At 56.5% G+C, this 24,384-nt stretch overlaps 1 protein-coding gene across 3 annotated transcripts; it reads left to right on the top strand.

Annotated features, from left to right (window-relative positions):
- Positions 1-1,595: 1,595 nt before the first annotated feature.
- Positions 1,596-24,354, top strand: RAB40C (RAB40C, member RAS oncogene family). Of its 3 annotated transcripts, none has more exons than XM_037005834.2 (7): positions 1,596-2,587; positions 3,276-3,479; positions 17,193-17,253; positions 17,755-17,815; positions 21,320-21,397; positions 21,721-21,943; positions 22,649-24,354. In XM_037005834.2, exons 1-7 carry the CDS (start codon positions 2,554-2,556, stop codon positions 22,927-22,929), a joined length of 942 nt encoding a protein of 313 aa, XP_036861729.1. In that variant the 5' UTR covers positions 1,596-2,553; the 3' UTR covers positions 22,930-24,354. The 3 variants fall into 3 exon arrangements, with proteins under 3 accessions (XP_036861729.1, XP_036861731.1, XP_036861732.1); XM_037005836.2 differs by lacking the exon at positions 1,596-2,587 and adding an exon at positions 3,006-3,101; XM_037005837.2 differs by lacking the exon at positions 1,596-2,587 and adding an exon at positions 3,136-3,160.
- The last annotated feature ends 30 nt before the right edge of the window (positions 24,355-24,384 follow it).

The raw sequence follows: 24,384 nt of genomic DNA, 5'->3' as shown, positions 1-24,384 counted from the left end.
AGACAGACACTGCATCACACCCCATGGGCAGATCCCCGACCTGGGATCCAGCTGCGCCTGCTCCGCAGGCTGTGCTGGGGAAGGCCCGGTTGGAGAACATGCTGCTGAGCACTAAGTGTGTGCTCCTCACTGTCCCGGGCCGTAAAGAACCAGGCAGTGGGGCCCACAGCAGCTGGACCCCGTGAGGAAGTCCTGAAAGGTGAAAGGGACCTTTTAATTCTCTGCAAGGGCAGATGATAACAGCTCCTCACCCACCATCCCTTCCTGGCAGCCCCAGAAACCAAGGACCACCCCTCTGCAGAGGGGCCTTGGTGACTCCAACAGGGAGTGTGCAGAGCCAGGCCGGGAGCAGGATCAAGGCTGGGTGCAGCGTCCTCTGCAGGAGAAGCCTGGCCTGCAACCCCCAAGGGCCTTTCCCGGCCTGCCAGCTCAAGGGGCTAGGGTGGGTAGATGCTGGCCGCTGGTTCCCTTGCACTGTACCCAGCCATGCTCGCTCCCTGGCACCTGTGGGGACTTGGTCCCCTGCCCAACTGCTGAGGCTGCTTCTGCTGTGACCCAGCGTCCAGGAAATGGCCAAGGACATGGCCTGAGAAAATGCGCAAGCAAGACCATCAGGTTCCTTTGCGGATTGCGAGCGGCCCTGCCCATCCCCGGCCAGCCTTGGCCTGATCCCTGCTTCCTCAGAGGAAGGCCCACCCGAGAGGCCTCGCTGCTCCATAAGCCTCCCCAGGCACTACACTAACATGAAATCCATGAGGCGTGTTCGCCCCGTCAAGGCTGCCTGCAGTTTGGGGGTGGGGGTCACTTCACGGGGTGCCACCATACAGAGGCCTACTCTCTGAAGACTACCCGGTGCCCTGTGGCCCCTTGGGAGGGAAGCTCTTGCTCTGACTTCCAGGGGGCCCTTTCTCGAGCACACAGCACTCAGGACCTTGTCTGGTTAGGGTTGTGCTTGGCTCAGCTTTGAAAACACATTCTTTGGATTTATTATTTTTAAGAGCAGCTTTATTGAGGCACATTTTACTTATCCCACAGTTCACCCATCTCAAGGGCACAATATTGAGTTTTGGTAACTTTACCAAGTAGTACAACCACCAGTTTTAGAATATTTTTATCACCCCAAATGGGAACCCGTTAAGCACTCACCGTTTCCCATGGTGACCACTAATCTTTCTGTATAGGGATTTGTCCATTCTGGACATTTCATGCTAAGTGGAGCGTACTGTGTATCAGCACTTCATTTTCATGGATGAACATACCCATTGTGTGGATGGACTCTATTTTGTTTACCCATTGACCTACTGATGGACGTCTGGGTTGGTTCCACCTTTTGGCTATTGCAATAATGCTGCTATGAACATTCATATACAACTTTTTATGTGGATGTATGTTTCCATTTCTCTAGAAAAGGAGTTGCTACCCTGTATGGGATGGTTATGCTTAACTTTTCCAGTTATTCATCATCAGTTACATGTCATATGTGAATATGTTTTTATAAAAAATGTCAATTATTTTAAGTCACTCCTGATCCTCAACTCCAGGAGAAATAATGCTGCCCCTCTGGTGAGCTCCCTTCCAGACCTTACTCTATATGCATGTGTCTCTATATGTAAATCTAGAATGACGTGCTTTTTTTTTTAAAGCCTAAATATTGAGATTATACTGGATACAGTGCCTAACGTTTGCTTTCTCCTCTTCTCACTATTTAAGGGTGATGACCGTGGTGGATTCAGTAGCTCCCATCCGTTTCTGACTTTCACCATCATTACACCTGACGTGAGGCTACGCGTATCTAATTACTTCTCCAGGCTAAATGACACTATATTACTAGCTTGTCACTCTAACAGAGTTGTTCCCCACATCCTGGCCCTCAAGCAATGCTACCAATCTCATGGGTGAAAAGGGTTATTACTTTGATTTAATTTCCACTTTGCCGAGTGAAATCGTAGGTTTTTCATACTTCTCTGCCCATTAGAAAAAATAACCCATCCACCCTGTAAACAACCCGAAGTCACTTTCTCCAGGAGGCCTCCCTGGTCAAGCCTCAGTGCCCCACGCCCTGGGCCGTGGGGCCCCACCTGCGGCCAAGAGCACTCGGGCGCGGAGCCAGGTCACTCGTGGCTCACAGCCTGTGCTGCCAACCTCTCTGGCGCTGCGGTTCTAGAAGCTCGGGTCTTCACAGCCACGCTGTGGCCCAGAGACTTTGCCCAGGGCGACAGGCTGGCACGCAGGGCCAGGTGGGACTGCAGCTCGCCCCCGCCCCCCCGTCAGCAGTCCTTTCTGACTGGCTGCAGGGACACTCCGCCCCCCACCGAGAGCGGAAGTCCCGCCTCCTAGGGCGCCGATTGGCTATCCTCGTCCTGTCACGCTCAGGTCACACCTCCGCCGCGGGGAGGGCGGCTTCCGAAAGCACAGTTCCATCGAGCGTCGCCGCCGTATTTGGGGTCTCGGCGGAAGCAGCGGTCGCAGCTAGAAGCTTTACTGACCACAGGCCCGGCCTCACCCCGGGGACCGCCACCATTCTACCTCTGTCCGAGAGAAGGAAAGGGGCGTATGCAAACAACCTGTAGTTCCAAGCTCCTGATTGGTGAGTGTATAGGGGGCGAAAGCGAGAACGAGAGAGGCGGGCTTAGAGGGCTTTGATTGACGTGAGGGCAGTCCAGTGGCTCTAGGAGGATCAGCAGCGGTGGCCAATGGAGACTGGGAAGGCCGAGGTGTTGCGGGGGGCAGTGGGCGGGGTTGCTGAGAACTCTGGGATGCTCCGCGGGTAGCGGCGGGGGCGGGAGTGCGGCTGACTGGCGTGCCCACGGTTCAATAGTCGTGGGAAGGCGGGGGATGCGGTGGCGAACTACCAATAGCGACGGCTTAGAGGTTGGGCGACCGGAGGCGTCGCGGCTCTGTGTGGGAAAAGGTGGGGGGGGGGAGGAGGACGATCGTGATGGACGTGTGTGTGGACCAATGGTCGCGGGAAAGGGGGAGGTGGACGGCCAATGGCGGCGCGCGGGCCGGGGGCGGGGCGGCGGGGTACGCGGCGCCGTGCGGGAAGCGGCGGAGCGGCGGGGCGGCGGAGCGGCGGGGCGGCGGCGGCGGCTGCTGCTGAGGTGAGGCGGGGGCGTCAGAGCAGGTGCGGGCGGCGGTGGCCGCTGGAGCAACGAGCAAGGCGAGGGCGGCAGGGCAGGGGCGGGCAGCGGTCGCTGAGGCAGGGCGGGGCGGGGGCGGCGGGCCTGGCTGACCTGCCCCGCCGCCCGCTCACCGCGCCCCGGCCCGGCCCGCAGGTCGGTCGGAGGCCTCGTCCCCGCCGTGGGCATGCGGGCGCGGCCTGCGCGCACGTGAGAGGATGGGGACCCAGGGCAGCCCGGTCAAGAGCTACGACTACCTGCTCAAGTTCCTGCTGGTGGGCGACAGCGACGTGGGCAAGGGCGAGATCCTGGAGAGCCTGCAGGACGGCGCGGCCGAGTCCCCGTACGCCTACAGCAACGGTAAGCGCGGCCGCGACGCGCCTCCCCGACGCCGAGCCCGAGGCCGACCGCGCGCCCCGGCTCAGCGTGGGCTTCCCGGAGGCCGGGGCTCAGCGGAGCCGCGGCGTCGCCCGGGAGCCCCCGGTCCGTCCGCGCAGCCGGGCGTGCGTGACCGTGTGTCAGGCACACGTGACCCCGCGGCTCTCGGGGGCAGGCGGTCCCCCTGAGGCGCGCTCGGCACCTTCTGCTGGCGTTTGTGTGGCGGTCGCCAAACGCCCCGCAACGGCGGTCGTTGCGTGGGGGACAGCGGCAGGCAGGCGTCTCCAGCGCTCGTTCGAGCGCCCCCCGATTTACGCACTTGCGTGAGGACACAGTGAACGCGGCCAGTGAAGCAGCGTGGCCGGTGCCCCTCCGCGCTGGGGGCCCTGGTCCAGGCCCCTGGGATGCTTGCTTAGGGGGAGCAGGGCCTCTGCGCGTGGGCAGGCCGCGTACGGTCTCTCCAGGGACCTCCCGGGCTCCGGGGCCAGTGTCTCCCGCGGGCGCTGCCTTCTCACGTCTGTGCTCCCCTCCTCTGCCCCTCCACTCCTGTCCGCTCTGACTGCTCTGAGCATTCGCTCTTTGCTGGCTCGCTTGCCTCCGGGCAGCTGAGCGCGTGGACGCTGGTTTTCGACCCTTTCATCCTAGGATTTGTCAGGCTGCTGCGTTACCTGGTCCAGCCTCAGCAGTTGGCTGCCGTGCCAGATTTGTGCCAGGCCCTTTGGGAAGCACGTGCTCCCAGCGCTGGCTTAGGGGGGACGGCTCGCAGGGCAGGAGAGGGGCGGCCCTGTGTTCATTTCTCAGGGAGGGAGGAAATGTGCCGGGCTCCCCGGGGTGTGGGGGGCAGGGCCTCCGCTGTGGCTTTAGCCTGCGCCTTCACCAGCCGTTGCCACCGCAGTGGCACTTGGCAGTGACCGTCAGAGGAGTCCTTCCTGACCAAGGCAGTGGGCAGTGGAGTTGCTGTTCAGTGGCAGCACTGCCTCCTGGAGCCCTGCCCCTGGGAGGCTGGCAGTGCGTGTTCGGAAGAGTGGGGGCGAGCGGGAGAGGGCTTGGGCTTCATTAAGGGGCGGCAGTGTTTTCCCGGTATGGATTTGTGCTTCCAAGAGTAAGCTCAGCTTCACCATCAGGTGCTCCAGCCTCGCAGGGAGTGCTCAGGGGCACAGTGCCGCTAGCTGGAGAGCTAGGACCTGCCCGCCATCCTGTGTCACATTGCTGTGCATTGCCACACTTCCTACGACATGTTGGCTGAAGCAGGGCCAGTATTGAGTAAAACACAGAGACCTGCCCGAGATAAGGGGAGATGCCAGAGACACAGCCAGCTGTCCAGTTGGAGGCCCAACTGCCACAAGTGGTGAGGAAGCCCATTCCAAAAGGCTCCTTGGTGCGTCAGGCCAGGGCACGCTCACAGGTCCCTGCAAAATCAAGTGGAGAAGGCAGGGCACCATGCTCAGGTCTAAGGGTCCTCGAGGTTTGGACATGTGCAGCGTGAGGAATAGGTCTTTGTGGTCAGGGCATCAGCTCTGACCCCAGGGGCCAGTGTGCTTTATTGGGGTGAAGTTAGTGGATCTGAAGTGATGCCTTCCTAAGGAAGACTGTCAGGAGCAACTGGTTCTCAGGATTTGGCATCATGTGACTTTGTTGTAACGTTGAGTTTTTTATTTCTGATCCTTTTACAGAGGACATGTATGTATTTTTTTTCCCCCTGTTCAAAGTTCTCAGCATGTTTCCAGGCTTTTGTTTCTGGCCTGTACTTGCATGGTTCATCTGACAGGTAGCAGATGACCTGTGGCAGGGAGGTCCCCACCCAGAGAAGGGTGCGACCAACCCCCTCCTTGGGCCAACCAGAGTTTACGCACGTTGAAGTCTTGTCTGGCTTGTTCCTCAAACAGGTAGGTGAGTGCACGTCACCCTCCCCAGTTTCACAAACATGTGAGTCATCAAGATGGCCTTTTCTAGCACTGGCACCTGAAGCAGGGATGAGCCATATGTGACAACATGCCAGCACCTGTGGGAGCCCACACGGGTTATTAGCTCTGGTAATGCTGATGTGTGCTGTGCTTGTGGGTCTCTGTAGATCTGGAACCTTCCTCTCAGGAGGTTTGAGATCCTTTTTTCTTAATACACTGCAGTGGTTTTAGGGGAGGGGTCTGTGCTCTCTTCTAGACAGATCAGTTTGCATAGAGGTTCCACCTGGGCCATCTGCTGGCGGATTACTCTGCAGAGCACAAGCGGCATGGGGCGTGAGTTGTGAAAGCTGGAAGGCGGTGCGAGCTTCGTGTGGGAAGCTACCACTCTGAGTGCACTGCCAGATCTGACTCTGTTCTGGGGTGGTGGGCCCCTGGGCAGGTGGGTCCGTGGTGGCTCCAAGGCAGTGTGCTGGAGCCCAAGGGGTGTCTCGTGTGTGGGCCAGGCCCACTTCACTGAGGGTGGTGAAGGTCCTGTGTGCCTTGGCTCCCACAAATCTTCACAAGCTGATAGGAAATGTGCCTCAGTAGAGGTGCCCACGTCCTAGAAGACTTGAGTGGGCATGACTCCCTCTCTCCCATCTGTTCTTTGGGGGGTCAGTGTTGGAGCTGCTGAGTACAGGATGCTCACATCCTTTGAGCCCAGGCTGTGGGTGGGTGGGGGGTTTGTGGGTAGGAGTAGTGAGACAATTAGGCATGTGTGGGCAAAGCTGGGCAGGCATCGAGGTCCACTGTGAAGGTCTGAGGCCCGCAGTTAGTTCCATGTTTGTGGGACCAAACGGTGCCTGCTGTGCCCGTGAGGGAGAACACAGTGTGCCCGTGCCTCCATGTACCAGTGCACATGGCCCACAGCAGAGACCCGGGGACAGGCCACAGCTCACCTTGTCCCCTGGCCCTAGGGTTTCTCGGTTTCTCCCTGGACACACCCCGTGTCTCCTCTCACCAGGCTAGAAGTTGGTTTCTGCCCTCAGTGCAATCCCAAGGGGAGCTAGATCTTCTGATGGCCCCCAAGCTGTCTTCCCAGGTCAGGACATGTCTCTGGACTGTCCACCTGTGGTGTCTCTCACCTGTTGTTTTGTCCCAATGCTAGCATGAGACTTGAACGCAGGAAATGCTGACAAACTGTGCATGTTAAAAAGCTGCAGGGTTCCTGTGCTAATGAGCATCTGGTGCTGGTCACTCACTTGACATGTGACCCCTCACAGTCCCTTCTCATTCTTTGCCCTTGGTTGGGTGCTTTTGTCTGGATTTCACCCATTTTCTGGGCAGCTTCCTGGGGTTCGACTTTCCTCTGTCAGATGTCAGGCTCTGAGGCCAGTGTGGGCTCCAAATGATGTATGCCAGGTGCCGTATTGAGCCTCTTCTCTGGGCTGCTCCTCCCGGGTACCATCCCCATCCCGTCTCACAAATGAGGAGCCAAGGCTCAGATGGGCTGAGCGCCTGCAGCTGTCTCAGGCAGCGTGGGGCCTGGCGCCCACTGTCTCCCTGTGCCGGCTGCCTGCACCTGCAATGGGCCGCTGGTCACTGAGCTCCTGGCTGCTGCTTTCCCCAGCCTTGCTCAGTCAGAGCCAGGCCACTGGGAGCCTCTGGCCACCCCTTTTCCTCACCTGCATCCTGGGCTGGGCTCTGAGCACAGCACCTCCCAGCATCTCCTGTGTGTTTTGCTCACAGGCTCCCGGTGCCTCCCAGACAGAACTCCTCACTCCTTCTCTGCACCTTGTTGTCTCCTGGTGCCTCGGTTCCCCATCCTGGGCTGCCTCCTCCCTCTGCCCTGGGGCTTGGGAGGGTCACAGAGGCGCATGTGCTCTCCCTGGCCTGCTTCCTCCCTCCTGGCTGCGCCCAGCAGAGCAGAGTTCTCAGGGTCAGCTGCTGACCAGCAGAACACCAGTTTCCAGAGAAGCTTCCAGGCCACAGAGGGCCACACAGACCTGTCTGTGTGCGTAGTGGTGGGATTTGCTCCCGTCCACCCCTTTGGCATTCAGCTGCTACATGTGTGGTGTAAAGATTAACCTACTCCTTGTCAGGGTGGCAGGCTGAGAGGTACAGATTCCTGTATTTGCTTCAGGTTGTGCTAATGAGGCTGATTTATAATTTGAACTGGCATGGCCTTTCCTAAGTTTTCAGGAAATAATTGAATAGGTGGACTGTTCTCCATTTTAAGCACCCCCATCCCATCTTTAGCACTTGCCATAAACTCAGGCAGATAATGGAGCACATGCTTCAGCAGCTGCACCACGCAGTGTGGGCAGGGCTCTCTGGCAGGGTTGTGGGTTGCAGGACGTCATGTGTGGGGTTGTGTACACGTAATGTCGTTCGCAGCAGCAAGAGTGTGGCTTGGGTGGTGGACTCAACAGAAGTGTGTTTCAGGAAGGAAACCCTCACAGGGAGCTGGGGAAGCAGGTGGGAAGGGTCCTGAAGACACTTTTGCCTCCTGTTCTGTTTGAATTGTAATTGACAAGGGGGTGAATTTGCTGCTCCCTGAAAAGCTGGCCATTTACATGGTCCAGAGTCCAGGCGGGTGAGCAGCACCTTGTGTGGACAACATGTCTCTTGATAGGTTGTTGTGAGGCCCTGGATCAGGTTGGTCAGGGTGTTGTCTATCAGGTGTTTGGTGAAGCAGGGGAAGGTCTCAATGTCCAGCACCCTGGGTTAGAGCAGCTGCAGAAAGAATGCAAGAAGGGACTGAGGTTGGCGTGTGGGGTTGGATTTACTGCCCTGTGCACTCAGGAGAAGGAAATTGGGGCCGTGAATGCAGGTGTCAGAGCAGGAGAGGGGCTGGCTGAGTCAAGACCAGGTGAACTGGGTCGTCCTTAGAGTGGGAAAGTGGGCCCCTTAAGTCATTTGGGAATGAGGGTAATACATGTAAATAAAGTGAACTTGATCTCTGAGCCTAAGGTAGTAAGGACAGTCTTCTGGTTGTGACTGTGCTCACACAGAGCCGGCCGTGGTGGCCAAGGTCAGAATATCAAACACCTCATTGACTGGGCATATGTCCTTCAGAGAGTAGGGGGAGGATGGGACAGACATGATTGGTAAACCTGGTACTGATGCTGGTGGCGAGGAGTCGAGGATTTGAGCAGGACAATGGGGCATGACCAGATGAGCTTCAGCCCTTGAAGGTGCTAGGCATTTGCATAGCAGAGGGATATGGTCCCCTCTGGTTAGAACGCTAAGAGGGGAGCAATTCATGCAGGATCGGAGGGGCGCTCAGGAAGATGGGCCTTCAGGATATCTAGGAGCGAGGGAAGGTGAAGAGTGGTCTAGCCAGGGTCTAACCAAGAAGCTGCACAGAGGGCATGGCATTGGGAGGCCAGCATCCCGAGAGAGGACGTCCCCATCCCAGAGGGCATCCAAGCATCTCTGAGCAAGTCCTGCGTGCTGGAGATGGGCAGGCACTTTACAGATTTTGAAAAATGCCAGGTGCCAGGTTTCTGTTATGCCCTGGACGGAGATCTCAGCCAGGTGTAAACACGTCTGTGAGCCCAGGAAGCCACCCAAGTGGATCAGAACAAACTGCTGTGGTCCCCAGGTTGGGTGGCAGTGCTGTGGTGTAGCAGTTGTTCGGCAGAAAAGCTGGGTCGTCACCTGCCTGGACTTCCCGGGGCAGCAGCTGTGTGCCTTGTGGGCCGCAGTAGGTGACTGCTCATTGGGTCTGGTCAGCACCTCGCTGGGAGGGCAGGTAGTAAGTTAAGGGATGTTACTGAGACCTGAGACACTTTGTATGGCCTTGCATGACTCGAGGAACACGGTGACATCTAACAGGGTATTGAGATGATGTGTTTGGGTCCGCAAGTCACTGCAGAGGAATTGGGAGCTTCAGCTTGTCAGGAGTGATGATGGCACCCTGCCCACTATGTGGCTGGCCATCGCCCCCGGAGCCCTCCGGGCCCTGTGCTGAGTACGGGAGTGCTCTGGCCTTGACTAATTAAATGGTCCTGATCGCTGTGTCCTGTTACTGGAGCTGTCTCTCCTGGGTCTGGTGCTGGCAGTCGTCAGGCACTAGGAGCTGAGTCTGAGTTCCTTGCAAATGCAGTTTGCACAGAGAGAAGGTATGTCCCTATGCACATCTTCAGTGCATGTGGCAGGTGGAGTCCCTTGTCAGCAAGCAGAAACTGCTGCGTTGGCCACTGACATGGGTCTCCCCTGGGAGCAGCGGTCCTGGGCTCCCACTGCATGCTCATACACAAGCTTGGCTCACACCAGCTCACACGTGCCATGTGCACACAGTCGTGCTTACACACACCTCTCTTGATCAGTGGTGCTGGTGATGATTCAATTTGGGTCCAATCTGCAGCGACCACATCCCTTGATGAGTGGGAATGACTTGGTGGTGTTATCACTGTTGGGAATATTTCCTTCACTTCAAGTCACTTGGCCAGGGCCACATGTGGAGTCCTCGGAGAGGAGAGTCCAAGGAAGAATACGTGGAAAGATGTTTTCTTTAAGCACTACGGTGAAATGGTGTGGGACGCACACCTGAAGTTTATCACGGCTGAGTCTGGAACCGCACTGAGGTGCTGGGGTGTGAGTGTCATGCTGTCTAAGGGACTCAGGAGCACATATTCAGAGCCTTGGAAAGTCTTCCCCTGTGAACCTATCCTGGAGAATGATACAGACACATGTAACAAAATTTAAGGCCTTTTTTTTTTTTTTTTTAACAAAAATGAAGAACCTGAAATAGTCTAAGGGCCCATCAGTGGAAATATGGTAGGGTAAGATGCTATACAGCCTTTAAAAATGCTGGTTTGGAGGGGTTTTCAATGAATATGCAGTGATACGGAGAAACCTCTGATAATCTAAGTATGGGGAAAGTATGTCTAATTGTATATAAATGTGCATAATATGTATAAACTATGTATTTATGTCCAATAGCATATACATGTATGTAAAATGAAAGGGGGAATTGTGGAGTGAAGCACACAATGGTGATGATCTCTGAGTTTGGGGGTTATGTGTAATTTTTGTGTTTTCCTTTAATCTGCACTCTGCCGAGTTTTGTATGCAGTTTGCTTGCCTTTCCGGGCAGCAGAGAGCTTTTGCTTTGGTTTCATCTGGAGTGGTTTTCAGGGCATTAAGGAAAAGCTTCTTTCACAGTCCGCAAACTGCCCTAGAGTGCTGGTGTAGAGAGGCGTCTTGAGATTTATCAGGCAACTTCTGCTTCCTTTTCTGCTCTTTACTAGGCAGCCCCCTTCTTTCTTGCCTCAGGAACAGGCGTGTACGTGTACCTGCGCTGCAGATCCTGGCCCGTAGGAGGGCAGGTGTGGGGGACCAGCAGATTGTCCTGGCTCCTGGAACCTCTGTGCCCGTCAGCACATTGGGGGATGGGCGTTCACGTCTGGCTCTGATCTGTATTGAGACCCATCTTGTAGGCAGGACAGTACCTTGTGGGTTTACTTTAAAAAGTAAATTTCATTTGGCTTACTAAATTTTATGTAATTTACATACAATAAAATGTACCTTTTTTGGGTAATGTGAGCAATCCACCCACCCCTTGGCCCTACTGCTGGTATGGCATCTGCGGTCCACACAGCAGCTAGCATTGCTGTTCACGTGCTGGATGTAAGCACTGCAAAGGAACACATCAGAATTGTTTCATCCTTAATCTAGTCTTTCGTTAATCATTTTTTTCATCGTTAAGAACTTCTTAAACGTTCTCCTGTAGCTCTTTTCATTGTGGGAAGCAGCTGTATGATTGTGCATTTAGTGTTAACCACTTCTTCCATGAGGGCTGGGACCCCACACAGAAAGGAGGTGGCAGCAGATGTGCCATGTGGGCAGGTGGCATTGCTCCTTGCTGACCCCCTCTAGTGAGGGGCTGGACAGGTGCGCGGGAACCAGAGGTCAGCGGGTTGCGCATGGTGCTCTTCGTCCTGACTGGCCTCTGCTCCTCTGACCAGTGGGAAATCAAACTTAAACACATCCAACAATCTTGATTCATGAACCCAAAATAAAGCTGAATGGGCAGATCTAAGCAGACAGCTAAGAATTCTTGGCTCTTTTTCATGTATGTTTGTTCCCCTCACCATGATTACCTTGTGATTTCTTAGGGGAAGTGGGTTTTCTGGGGATCTGTTGTCCTAAGTCTGTGCTGACAGATACGTGAGCATTGGTGAAGCTCTAAAGGGGGGATATGAGGAAAGCACGGATTTGGCCTCCTCTGATGACCCCTGGTGGAACACCATGCCTCATTTCCAGCCAGCAGAGTGGCAGCTGTGCTGTGTGGGAGAGTAGCCAGTCCAAGGGGAGTGGCTCTCATACCAGATTGCCTTGACAGGCTGGCCATGTGGCCATGGGTGCTCTGCTCAGGTGGCAGATGTCCCACTCCAGAGCACAGGGGCCAGGCAGGGACAGAGGGTGGTGTCTCCCTGGCCAGCATTCAGCCTCCTTCCTGTGCATCCCCGAGAGTCTGCTTACAGCTCCTGGTGAAGTAGGTCCCAGGGGCCTGGTGAGCTCCCCAAAGCACTAGCTCCCCCAAAACAAAGTGACATTCCAGAAAGTTGGAACTTGAGTGACCTTTTTTGTATCATTCCTTCCTTCTTCACCTCCTTTCTGTGAATCCATGCTGTGTAATACCTCTTTGAAGGGTGGCAGAGTCAGCAGCCAGGTAATTACAATGTTCCTGCTCCTCCAGCCTCCGTCAGCGTTTCCCAGAGCTGGTGAGCTGTGAGCCCTCCCCTGCTGTGGCGTTGTCAGGCTGGGGTCTGAAGCCAGCAGGGCAGGGGCGTGGTATCAGAAGGCCGCCCTCGGCCCCTCAGGCCCCTCCGGACACTCACAGCATCCTCTTTACCATGCTGAGAAGGAATGAGATTCATAAGTGGTCCATCCTACCCACACACAGAACTGAAACATACCCGGGGCGGGCACACGTATCTGACACGCAGAAGCAGGAGGAGTGGCGCAGGGCACGCACAGCATCAACATTAAGAATGTCAGCGCTGGGCGCGGTCATGCTCTGACAGCTGAAGGGTGCCTGGAGTAGATATTACTGTGGGTGATGTAATTTTTTTCCAAAAGGGAAACAATTCTTGGAAAAACTGTAAACAAGCAAAACAGTATCCTGTGACTGGTAAGGTGGAAGTGTCCCAGCAAAATGTGGTATGAGGACAGGGCACACATGTAAGGATGGGTAAGGGCCTTGGCTTAGATCGACGTCCGCAGATGCTTCCTCTGTACACATACCTGGCTGGGTGTTGGGGTGCTCGTGAGACTCAGGATGATCCCCGTGGTGCAGAGCAGTCACGTGCATGGTGGTTCACCTGGGGCTCCTCACCTGTGCCACAAAAAATGTCCCCACAGATTCCAAATATCTCATCTTCTTGGGTCTCAGCTGTAGCTCCTGGTCCAGGGGCAGGTGCAGGACAGCTGAGTAGTGACATGAGCCCCTTTAACTCCTGAAACATGTCTGGTATATAGAAATTCATAATGTAATTTGTGTCAAGTGAATTGTCACTCCCTCCAGAAACCCTGCTAAAACAATAGAAGAGACACTTCTTACAGCTTGTGAGCTTGTCACATGAGGAAGGTTGACAAGTTGGAAAGCAAGGGCCACTGCCACAGCTGAGTGCAGAGACCTGAGACCTTGGCTGTGAGGGGCCTACAAGGCCCCCCCCACACACACACACCCTGTATCCCGGGCCCTCAAACCCAGAGTGAGGACAGGCTGAAGTCAGGGCAGGGACTCTATTAACAGGTGGCTGTCACAAGGGACACAGGAGGTGTACTGTTTGGGAGAATCGGACATGATGGAGGGCCAAGCACAAGTCTGTGCCAGAGCAGGGGGCCCTGGCCACTGGCCGCCACCCACCTCCAGTGCTTAGGTAACACTTGAATGCTGCCCTTTGCCACACAGTCATCAGTCCAAACGAAGTGACCTCCACAGATCCTGAGGTGCCTGGCAGGTCCATTGTGAGCCCCGATTCACAAGCCAGAGTCACACAGAACTTGCCACAGTTTCTGAGGGTCTCTGGGGGGTCACCAGACAGCCAAGGGCCACCATGATGTGAGGAGAGACACCCAAGAATCTTATCATTAATTTTGTGTGAGATAAAGAGTGAGTGCACGCAAGAGCCACAGGCAGGAAGCTATCAGCAGGGGGCTTCGGAGGGCCAGGAAGATCAGATTAAAAATAACAGCAGATTTCTTCAAAAAGACCATAAAAGGAAGATGAAGTTGGATTTTTTTCCAGAAAATGTAACAAAAAGACAGAGATGGGGGGAAAGATGAGAAAACTGGCAATTAGCCTAGAGGTCCCTCCCTGGCTAACGGGGCTAGGATGTGGGATTGAAGAGCCATGTAAGCGGAGGGGTGGCCCGGGGACCAGAGGGGGGCCTCTGGGCTCCCATCACAAGAGCGACCCCCCAGAACACTGGGCAAAGTAAATGCTCCAAATGCTTTCAGAGAAAGAAAGTTCACGTAAGAAGGATCAGGAGTAAGAACAGCACCTGTCTCCCCCCTGGAACCTCTGGTCACCTGCCGTTGGCCTGGTGACCTTCCCAAGCCCAGTGTCCATCCCAGGAGTGCCTGCGGTCCCAGACCTGAGACTCGGTCACCCCATGCAATGCCTCCCTGTGTGTGAGCTGCTCCTGCCACCCTGTCCATTGAACGAGGGCATTGGGTTCTAGGGCCCAGCCCACCAGAGTTCTGGCCATCCCTGTGTGCACGTGGCCTGCTCTTCTGACTCCCAGTAGCTCATTTCTGTTCTGAATATGCTTGTGCTATACAGAGTGTTAAATATTTTGAAATGAAACCGCTGGTCATCAGGTTTTCAAACAGCTGCTCAGTATTTAAGGCCTGTGAGACAAGGTGGGGGGTGACCGAAGTTCTCCAGCAGTGAATCTGAAGGCCTGGGAGCCATCCGAGCTAACGCACAGTGATGCTCGGGTGCCATCCACTCTTGTGGGAGGGAGATTCTGCCTTTCTGTAGGCAGACCTCTCTCTCTGGACTTGCTGTGTCTGTATTTTCTGTGAATTCACAAAGCACACTGTAAGTCTTTAACCCAGCTTTGGGGTGGGGGCAGGGGGGCGAGGCAGAGGAAGCATGAAATTTTTTTGATCTGTCCAAGAGTGTGTGGCAGCCTGAGAGCGCCTCCCTGCTGGCTCTGGGCCATCCTCAGCTGGGCCCTGCTGTCTGCTGGAGGGACCCTCTGCCCACTCGCCCTGGGGTGCCTGTGTCGGGTTGCACTCGAAGAGCATGGCCACTCTGTGTGAGTCTGAATGATCTCTGTGGTGACGTTGCTCCATCCTCCGAGTCAGGCTCTTGTCAACAGTGCCAAGAATGCTGTTCTCGGGCAAGCCCTGGGCCAGCTGGGTGGGTGTGCCACAGGAGGTCCTGAGGAGAGCAGACCCTTCCTTGGTACCAGTCCCCAGCTCTGAGTGCCTGTCCTGCTGGTCCCACTTGGGCGGAGTGGAGTGGGGCTGGCTGTGCTTTCTGCGGCCTACCCAGTTAAAGTCCTGTGGTGATGAGGCAGGGGGAATGTGGCAGACGGTCAGCGAGGTGCCCAGCTCACTGTGCTCACGATGCCAGTTATGGGAGAAGGTCCTACAAGGTGTGCCGAGGTGGGCGTCCTTCCCAGAGCTGGGCCAAGGGCTCCCCAAACCCCATTTTCTCCTGGGCCCTCCCTTGGTGCCCCCCCCTTCCTGTAGCTCCCAGCTGGGCCCTGGGCCTCCATGCCACCCCAGGGTGGCTTCACAGCAGAACTCCTTTTGTGAGGCCGGTGTTGTGGGAGGCACATGGCAGTCAGTGTCCTGTCCCTGTGGCCCAGGACTGCTGGGTCAGAGGAGGTAATGTGGCCTACAGGGTGGGCATCCATAGCTACACCTTCTGGAAATCGCTGTCCCAACACCACCCTCATGCAGTCCGTGTCACAGGCTGGAGAGCCAGGTCCAAAGGAGGTGAGTCCTGTTTGACAGAATTCCAGGGGCTTCCCCCCAAAGAAATGACTGATCAGCAGATGAGAGTTGGGGGAAGGGTGAATGCCCAGGTAGGATGGTGGGCAGGCCTGAGTTCTGTTCTGTTTTTTTCCTGAAGAATATCTCCCCCTTGGGAACATGTGCACAGGAATCTTCTCTCACATTTCAAAAAACTGTGGTAGAATGACATTAAGTCACTGCCTTAACCGGCTTGCAGGAGTCCGGCTCAGGGGCACGGCCCGCTCACATGCGCAGCGCCCCCACTGCCCTCTCCGGAGCCTGTCACCTCTCCACAATGTCCCTGGGAGCACTCACCCTTCCACTTTCTGTCCCCGCGGCTCTGCCTGCTTGTGAGACCCCAGAGAAAGGGAGCTGCTCGGCGCATGTCCTCTGGGGACTGGCTGGCTCACGCAGCATCGCGTCCCCAGGGTCCGCCTGCGTGGCAGCACGGGTCAGCATGTCCCTGCTGAGGACTGTTCCCGGGTGGGTGGAAGCGCGTGTGCCGCTCCACCCGCCCCCAGGCGCCTGGTGGTGCGAGCAGTGCTGCTCTGAACGCGCTTGCAAAGCCTACATGCTCAGCTCCCTGCTTTCACTTCTTTTGGGTATAAACCCAGAAGTGGAATTTCCAAAACATACGGTGATTCTGAGTTTAACTCAGAGAAATTGCCACACTGTTTCCTACAGTGCCTACACCATTTTCCAGTCCCACCAGTGGTGCACAAAAGTTCCAGTTTCTCCGCATCTTTACCAAGACCGGATATTTTCTGGTATTTTGATGACAACCACCTAATGGGCATGAGTTCATGTCTCGCTGTGGTTTGATCTGCTTTTCCCTGATGATGAGTGATGTGGAGCATCTTTTCATTGGCCTCTTGGTCAGTTGTATCTTTGGAGAAATGCCTATACAAGTCCTTTGTTCATTTTTTAGTTGGGCTTTTCTTTTGTTGAGTGGTGGGATTTCGTACATATTCTGGATATCAGTCCCTTACCAGATAGGTTATTTGCAAATAATTTTTTTATTTCACAGGTTGCATTTTCATTCTGTTGAGTGTCCTTTGATGCCCAGGAGCTAGGTTTTGGTGAGCGGTTTGAGGAGTTGGCCAGGCGGAAGGATGGTGGCTGACGCACTAGTGCCTGTGGGAGTGTGCCGCATGCAGACGCTGAGGTTGCTTGAGTGCACACACCTGAGAGCAACACTGTCACAAGTGCCCACTTCTAAGCTTGAAGCCAAGAAACGGATGACCTTTCTAAGGTGGTAGAGAGGAGAAGGAAAGACTGGGCTTTTAGGGGGTCTCTGGATGGCCCGCAAACCCGTTGAAGTCTTTCGAGCAGGCTAAGCGTCTGGCACTGCCTCTGCTCCTCCTAGCTTCTCTTGGACTTTTCCTTATGAAAGTATAACAAGTTAAAAAAATGACAGGTAAACCGTGGCAAGCATGAGTTCTCCAGAGAGCTCTCCAGAGAAATAGCTCTTTAGAAATTGCTTTACCCTTAACGATGCTCCAGCTGTCAGTACCTGGGGACTGCGATGAACCAAGAACTTGGGAAAGTGATTGACCTTTGAGGGTTCACCTCTAAGAGCCCATGAACAGGTCAGCGCGGAGACGAGAGCCATCCTCCCACCAGCGTTCTGGACCCCACTCTTGCGCTGCCCTCCTTCCCACGCTGTTGGCACCCAGCACAGGCCCTCTGGGATGACACGAGGGCGGCCAGTCCGAATCACTGAGGAGGAGCCACTGACTCTGCTGCAAAGACTGAGCCCTGGTGAGGGGGTCCTGGCAGGCGTCTCGCTCGCTGTTGCCTTCAACCAGTCTGTGCTTCCTTGCAGGCATTGACTACAAGACCACCACTATCCTGCTGGACGGCCGGCGGGTCAAGCTGGAGCTCTGGTGAGTCAGGCCTTGGCCAGCTCAGGTGCCTGGGGGCGGAGCTACCGCAAGTCAGAGTTACTGCATGAGCTCAGAAGTTAAGTGAAATCAGTCAAGAATCCTTAAAGAAGCAGGAAGGTGTCCTGTTTGTATGTCAGTTAGAATAGCTGTTTAAATAGATACTATGTACACGCGGAGTGGCTTTTGCTCTGTGATGCAGAAAGGAGAAGGCCCAGGACTGTTCTGATGGAGCCTGCTGGTTCCACCCCTAAGGGACTAGTTTCCACAATGGCCACAGCCCCTCTCCTGGTGCCCTTTATCGGGCTACAAATTAAGAAGCATTTCCAGAACCTCAATGAGATGTAAATCCCCAAGGTTTGGGGTTCTCCAGCCTGACTGGGCAGGGGTGGTGGGTACCCAGGCCGGGAGAGGCCAACCAGGGCAGCTGTAGGGCGTGGGAGGGTGGACCACACTGCGCACACTGGGGTCCTGTGGCGACGTCCCCACCCTGCTCTGTTTCAGGGACACGTCGGGCCAGGGCAGGTTCTGCACCATCTTCAGGTCCTACTCCAGGGGCGCACAGGTAAGGCCAGCCACTGCCGCGGCTGTTTGCAGAGGGCGGCTCCCCTCGCCTGCTGCTTGGCCCTCCACGGGCGGGATGCTAAGGAAGTGCTGCTCTTTGAGCATCAGGCCTCCTCAGAAGACTGACACGGACTACCTCCGAGCGGAGGGGCCTCTGGTCTGCCCCTGTGGGTGCCTGTGGCTCTCACTGCCTAGAGGTGCCATGGGAGGTGCTCGGGGACTGCGCACTGTGAAGATGCTGCTTGGCCACCCAGTTCTCTAGGAACCACAGTGACTTCCTGTCACCTGGATGACTGCGTGCTGAGTGAGGAGGCTGCTGGAGCAGCCAGGCCCGCCTCAGGTCTGGGGGCTCCTGGGGTGGGCTGGATTACTCAGCACTGGAGCCACTGTGGGAGGGGCTGCTGCTGGTCCTTGGGAGGGCAGGGCACCCTCTCAGCAAGAGCAGGAGATGGGGCTGCCATGGAAGAGCACCCAAGTTGGCATGTGCTTAGGTGTGGGGAGCACTTCAAGGGGTTGTGCAGGGATGGGAATCTCTGCAGGTGCTCTGGCACCCCTCTGCCCCTTCACTCTTGCTGACCTTCTGCTCCCTGGCACCTGGGGAGGCCGAGAGGGTGAGAGGTCTGGGACCGGAGTCAGACTGAGTCTGCTGAGTGCTGACAAAGGACATTGACCGGGCCAGTGTCCGGGGCCTGCCTGCGTGGGGGCCTCTCAGATGTGGTGAGAGGTGGGGGCGATGCTGCAGGTGGCCCCCATCCACTCTGCAGCCTCCCTGTCTGCTGAAGGTGGGGCTCCTGTCCTGGAAGCTCCACAGCAGTGTCGATGTACTGCCTGCCTGTGGGCCGCTCTGCAGAGTGCCCGGCGTTGGGGGCCTAACTAGCCTCAGACAGAGACTCAGAGTGTGGATCGCAGCTCCAGGGCGTTTGTCACGGCCCCGTCAGCACCAGAGAACCCGTGCCCTTCGGTGGCGCACAGGGAGAGCCCAGGCACAAGGGAGCCAGGTCCCCAGGCCCTTGGAAGGAAGGGTTGCCTATGTAGCTTTACAGAGAGTTGAGGAAGCTGTGTTTTCGAGTGGTGGTGTCACTGGACACTGGGGCTCCTGATGAGGGCTGTTGTTTTCCCTTTGCTTTGAACAGTTCCTGATTTTTCTACAAGAAATACGTACTGCTTTTGTGATAAAAAAGAAATTGAAGAGAGAAGGTGTTAGTTACCGCAGGTTACGGTACTAAAGGGCAGTTGGAAAATGTGTGGGGGAAGCCTCAGAGGGCCTGGCCATCCCACGTGCTCTGAATGCAGGTGTGCAGCAGCTGCAGAGAGTCGTTCCTGTCTCACTGAGAGACACCCAGCAGGCCTGGGCATTCGCCAGGTGATACGTTTTGGTGATGTGCTGCTGGTCACACTGTGCCCTCCAAAGCCTGCCCAGTGCGGTTGTCCCTTGCTCTATTTTGGAGGCTCTATTCCTGTAAAGAGCTGGAGGGGCTGGCGGCAGGGTTTTGTTTATACCCAAGAGTACTGGCTGATTTTAAAAGTCTGTGCCTGTGTTACTTTCCCTGTCAGAAGAGCAGAGGAGTGAGAACTGCTTCACCCCTGCTTCCACCTCCATGGTACAGGACTGGCTCTGGGACCCCTGCACTGGGCTCTCCTATGCGTGAGCCACATCTTGGTTTCTGAGCCATCCTGCCTGGGGCTGGTTGCGATGTTTCCCCTGCCAAGTCCAGGATCACTTTGGTCTCTGCTGCCTGCAGTGTGGCTGGCTTTGTGGCCTTCCTCCCTGTGGCTGGTGGGTGGGTGGGTCTCCTGTCATAACCCCATGTCAGACTTGGGCAGTCCCAGAAAGGTGGAGCCAGGCAGAGTAGCCAGGGTTTCTCCCATAGCCTAGGGTGCAGTTGAAGCCTGAGCCTGGGATGGACTTCCTTGGCTGTTCAAGACTTTAAACATCCTGTAGGTAAGCACAAGCTGGAGCCAGCTCCCCGCCCAGCCTGACGTGTGGGCACGTCCAGAGAGGCCTCTTCCATGTGGTGTGTCCCTGCGTGGCATTCGGATCTGTGCCTCTCCTCATGGTCTGCTGTGTGTCGAAGCCGACTCCTGGCTCCTGCTGAGTGCACAGCATGTCCGCACCTTGACTTAGGCAGCCCTGGGGGCTGCACACTTAGTTGTTTCATGGGCAGCGCTTTGATGGACTTCCACAAGGGCTGCTCTTTGGACATGTCCTCAGTTATTTCTTAGAAGGGGAATTTCCTACGTGGAGGGCTGGTGACGCTGACCCCACCCCGATACCACGTGGGAGGTGTTGTTCCCTGCAGCCCTAGCAGCAGGTGGCCCCCAGCCACGCAGGCACCCTCCTCAGTCTTGCTCTCTGTGGCACACCAAACTGGTCTTCTGCTTCCCCAGTTCAGAGGGGCCTGTCTCCGCCAGACCACCTGGACGACATCCATCCAGGCCTGGCTGTTTCCCTTAAGCGAGTGGCCTTCTGGGGTGGCAGGCAGCTTTCATTCCAGGGAGCAGGAGCTCAAGTAACCTAGACCTTTGTCTTAATAGGCTGTAGGGGTTCATTTTAGTCTTCCAGAATTGGAAGGACATTTTTCAGGGAAAGGCTTTAAAATCCCTCATTTTGAGGTGGAGGGTGACCTGTGCCTTCAGCCCCAGCTATGTTCTCCCCCGGTGTGGTAGGGCCGTGCTGGTAGCATTGGCTGGCTGGTGCCAGGGTCCCGCTTTTGATGGGCTTTGGCCCCTGAGCCTGCCTCAGAGAGGAGTGTTGGGCCAGGGACAGTATGTGGGCCACCGACCCACCTTCCCCAGGCTCATGACAGGTCACCACTGAGATACTCAGAGCAGATGGAGACAGCCCAGAGCTGAGCTCCGAATAACTGGTCTCTAAGGGATGTGATAAGAAAGTCCCCGTAGCAAAAATCTCTGCCCAGCTGGTGGGGGCCTGCACTCAGTGCTGTGTGACTGCCGTCCTGCTCAGAAATGCCTCCCCATGCACGGTGCCCTGGGCTAAGTGCACAGAGATTGGAGTGCCAGGCCCACCGCCTCACGTCTGTCTGCCAGGATTGTCCATGGGGCCTGCCCTGCACTGTGGACCCATGTGTGCAAGTCTCAGCTCCCGTGACTTTTAAATGATTACAGAGTAAGGCTTACAGTGTACTTGGAGGAAAGAAGTTAAAAAAAATGCCAGTTCTGTCCCAGCCAAGTCCCGAAGGGGAGGGAGAGGACAGCACTGAGCCCATGAGATCCCTGACCCTCAGATTGTACCACCACCACTGTTTATAGAGGCGTCTAGGGCCGCAAGCCACATACCGCCCCACACTCAGGGTGACAGGCAGCCTTAGGCACATTTTCCATGTTGCCTGTGTTAAAAAACCTATACAGCTTGCTGGTGCCGAGTGTCCCTGGCGCTGCATATCCCGGAAGGGAGCAATGGGTGGCTGTGCTGGGGCCTCACGCCCAGAACAGGACCCCTTCTGTGTGACCCCTTGGCCTCTCAGTGCTTGTGTCTCCCTTGCAGGGGATCCTTCTGGTATATGACATCACCAACCGCTGGTCGTTTGATGGCATCGACCGGTGGATCAGGGAGATTGATGAGGTAGGTGTGTGCCTATGGTCACCGCCTTCCCAGGGGCATGTGTCCATGGAGAGCCTCTGTGGCCCCCATTTGCCACCTCCCTCCCCCCACACACTGCCCCAGATCTGTGTGCCCTCTAATGTGCTGACCGCCATGGCATTTGACAGCTGGGTCCAATGTCCCAAAGGGCAGCACCTCTGGAGTCTGAGCCCCATGTCCGCCTTCTAGCCTGGCCCAATCCTGTCCCAGAATTGACAGGGCCTGCCTGCTTCAGGGGAGGGGGGAACAGCACCAGAGGGAGGTGTCCCACATTTGTGCCTCTGCTGAGTTCTGTACCCCCCAAGCATGCTCCTGGTGTGCCGCGGATCCTGGTCGGGAACCGGCTGCACCTGGCGTTCAAGCGGCAAGTGCCAACAGAGCAGGCTCGTGCCTATGCGGAAAAGAACTGCATGACCTTCTTTGAGGTCAGCCCGCTGTGCAACTTCAATGTCATTGAGTCCTTCACTGAGCTGTCCCGCATTGTGCTCATGAGGCATGGCATGGAGAAGATCTGGAGGCCCAACAGAGGTGAGGCGGGCTGGGGGGTCTCTGAGACCAAGACGCTGCAGTGGGGGTGGGGGGCGCCTAAGACCTCTGCAGAGCCTCGGGTCGGCCCTTAAGAAGCCGGTCTCTCCGAGCCGTAGCGCTGCAAAGTCTCCACCGCTTGTGTGATGCATCACAGCCTCAGCCGGCTCTCACCCTGTGTCTGCTTTGTTTGGGGTCCTGGTGTTAAGGGAGGGGACTGTACCTTACATCCCTCTACATCCTCAGTCAGGAGCCCCCAGTGATGCCCTCACTGTGGGAGGCAGTGCTGCGGATTCTAATGTGTCCCAGAGCAAGCTGGGTGGCTTCCAAGCCTCCCCTCCTCGAGCCGAGCCCTAAAGACCAAGGCTCTGTGTCCCCCTGTCCTTTGGAGATCGAGCTGCCAGGATTGTCAGTTCCACAGTGAGGCACAGGGGATAGGGCTGAAGCAACCTTGGAAACAGGGTTCTCCAGGGCACACCTCAGCTCTAGGGAGAAGGCCGGAGCAGGGTGCTTGGCTGCTCCTGGTGGGCCTGGCAGCTGGGGTGGAGTGGTGGGGTGTCCAGGTCCGGGACCCTGGGAGCTTTGCAGACTTCCCCCTCCCTGCCAGGGCGCCACCTGGGCTCATCTGCTGGCCAGGCGGCTGAGCCTTAGGCCTCAAGACCTGCCCATGGCTCACTGCCCGACCCCCTCCATTTGGCCCGCCCACAGTGTTCAGCCTGCAGGATCTCTGTTGCCGGGCGATCGTCTCCTGCACCCCCGTGCACCTCATCGACAAGCTGCCTCTGCCTGTCACCATCAAGAGCCACCTCAAGTCCTTCTCGATGGCCAACGGCATGAACGCCGTCATGATGCACGGGCGCTCCTACTCGCTGGCCAGTGGGGCTGGGGGCGGCAGTGGCAAGGGCAGCAGCCTCAGGAGGTCCAGGTCCATCCGCCCCCCTCAGAGCCCGCCCCAGAACTGCTCGCGGAGCAACTGCAAGATCTCCTAGCGGGGCAGGCTGGCGCTGCCCAACAAGATGTGTCCTCGGCCTGGCCCTGCATATAAGGAAGACTTTGGCCACACAGGCCCCTGGAAGCATGGGGTCCCACCTAGTGGGCTGGTATTCCCGCCAGCCGAGCACCACGGGATGGTAGAGGCTGTGCTCCTGTGGCTGGGGGCCCCTGCACTGCAGCTGAGAAGCACCCTGGGGGCAGCTCTGCTGGGCCCCAGTCTGTAGGGGGCTGTCCTTGAGAACCAGGGTCTGGCTTGTGTTCTTATTTATAGAGATGATGTTCATCCCCCTCTGTACATTTTCTAAAGGCCGGAAGGGCAGCCTCTGTGCAGCATGTGATGAACCCATGTCACTGGGGATGGATTTGGGGGCATTTGGAGTGGGAGCAGATTTGAGGCAAATAAGGGGAGGAATTGAGCTGTCGAGGCTTGAATCTGAATCACATAGGTTTCATGTGGGATGTGGGCCCCAGGGGTCAGCACTGCAGTTGCGGCTTTCTTGGCTCCCAGTGGCCTTCCTGGACGACATCCCTGCATGTCGTGGAGCCATGGGCCCAGAGCTGGGGCCACTCACGGGTTCCCGAGTGGAGTGCCAGTGTCTTTTGGGTTGTGGGGTGTGCCCCTCCTCACTCCTGTGGGGCTGACGGCTTTCTGTCCGTCATTCTGCACGTTCCCTTGCATTTATATCTTGCTGTATGACCTTGGTTTGGTATCTGAGGCGGTGAATGTTTGGTGGGGCCCCCAGCTGTGCTGCAGATCTGGATTGAGTGCCGCCTGCTCAACTCCGGGGGAGCGTGGACCCTGCTCTTACCAGCTTCTGTCTGCTGACCTTGGTGGGACCCCCATAGCTGCTCCTCACCTGGTGTCACCCGTGAGGTCACATCACCAGAACCATTCTGACCTGTTCCATAGTGACGCAGTCAGCAGCAGCCGCGGCTGTGGACACTGAGCCCCTCGTTGAGGGCCTGCCTGCAGCCCCGAGCTGGAGGTCTGGCCGCCTTCTGCCCACCTGGCTGGGGATGCGGCTGTCGCTGCCCTGGTGCTCAACTCTACCTCCTGCCCCCAGGCCCCTCCTTGCTCTGGGACTCTTCTGTGGTGGTGGGGGGCCCCGTCACGCCTGCTGTGCTGGGAGGCAAGGCGGAGAGGGGCCTGAGGCCCATGTGAGCAGGGGCGCCCAGGGACCCTGGCTGAGGCCTGGCCACCAGCGAGGTTGGGCAGAGGAGGCACCGCCCTGCCTGTCCTGCCAGTGGGGCCCCTTTCTTCGGACTTTGAACCAAATCACACACTCTGTTCTGAGGATGTGGATGGTCCTGCGTTCTCTACATCAACACTACCCTTCGCTGCTGTCTGATGCTCACACCATTCCTGGGCTCGTTTTGGATGGTTTTGGTTTCTTTGTACAGTAAATGTAATTCAGCTTTGATCTGCCGATTGCTCTATATGAATTAAAGTC

Source organism: Manis javanica, chromosome 10 (genome assembly GCF_040802235.1).
Source record: "Manis javanica isolate MJ-LG chromosome 10, MJ_LKY, whole genome shotgun sequence".
Classification (NCBI taxonomy): domain Eukaryota; kingdom Metazoa; phylum Chordata; class Mammalia; order Pholidota; family Manidae; genus Manis; species Manis javanica.
The sequence above is the reverse complement of the archived record's forward strand: the minus strand, read 5'-3'. Positions and strand labels throughout refer to the sequence as shown.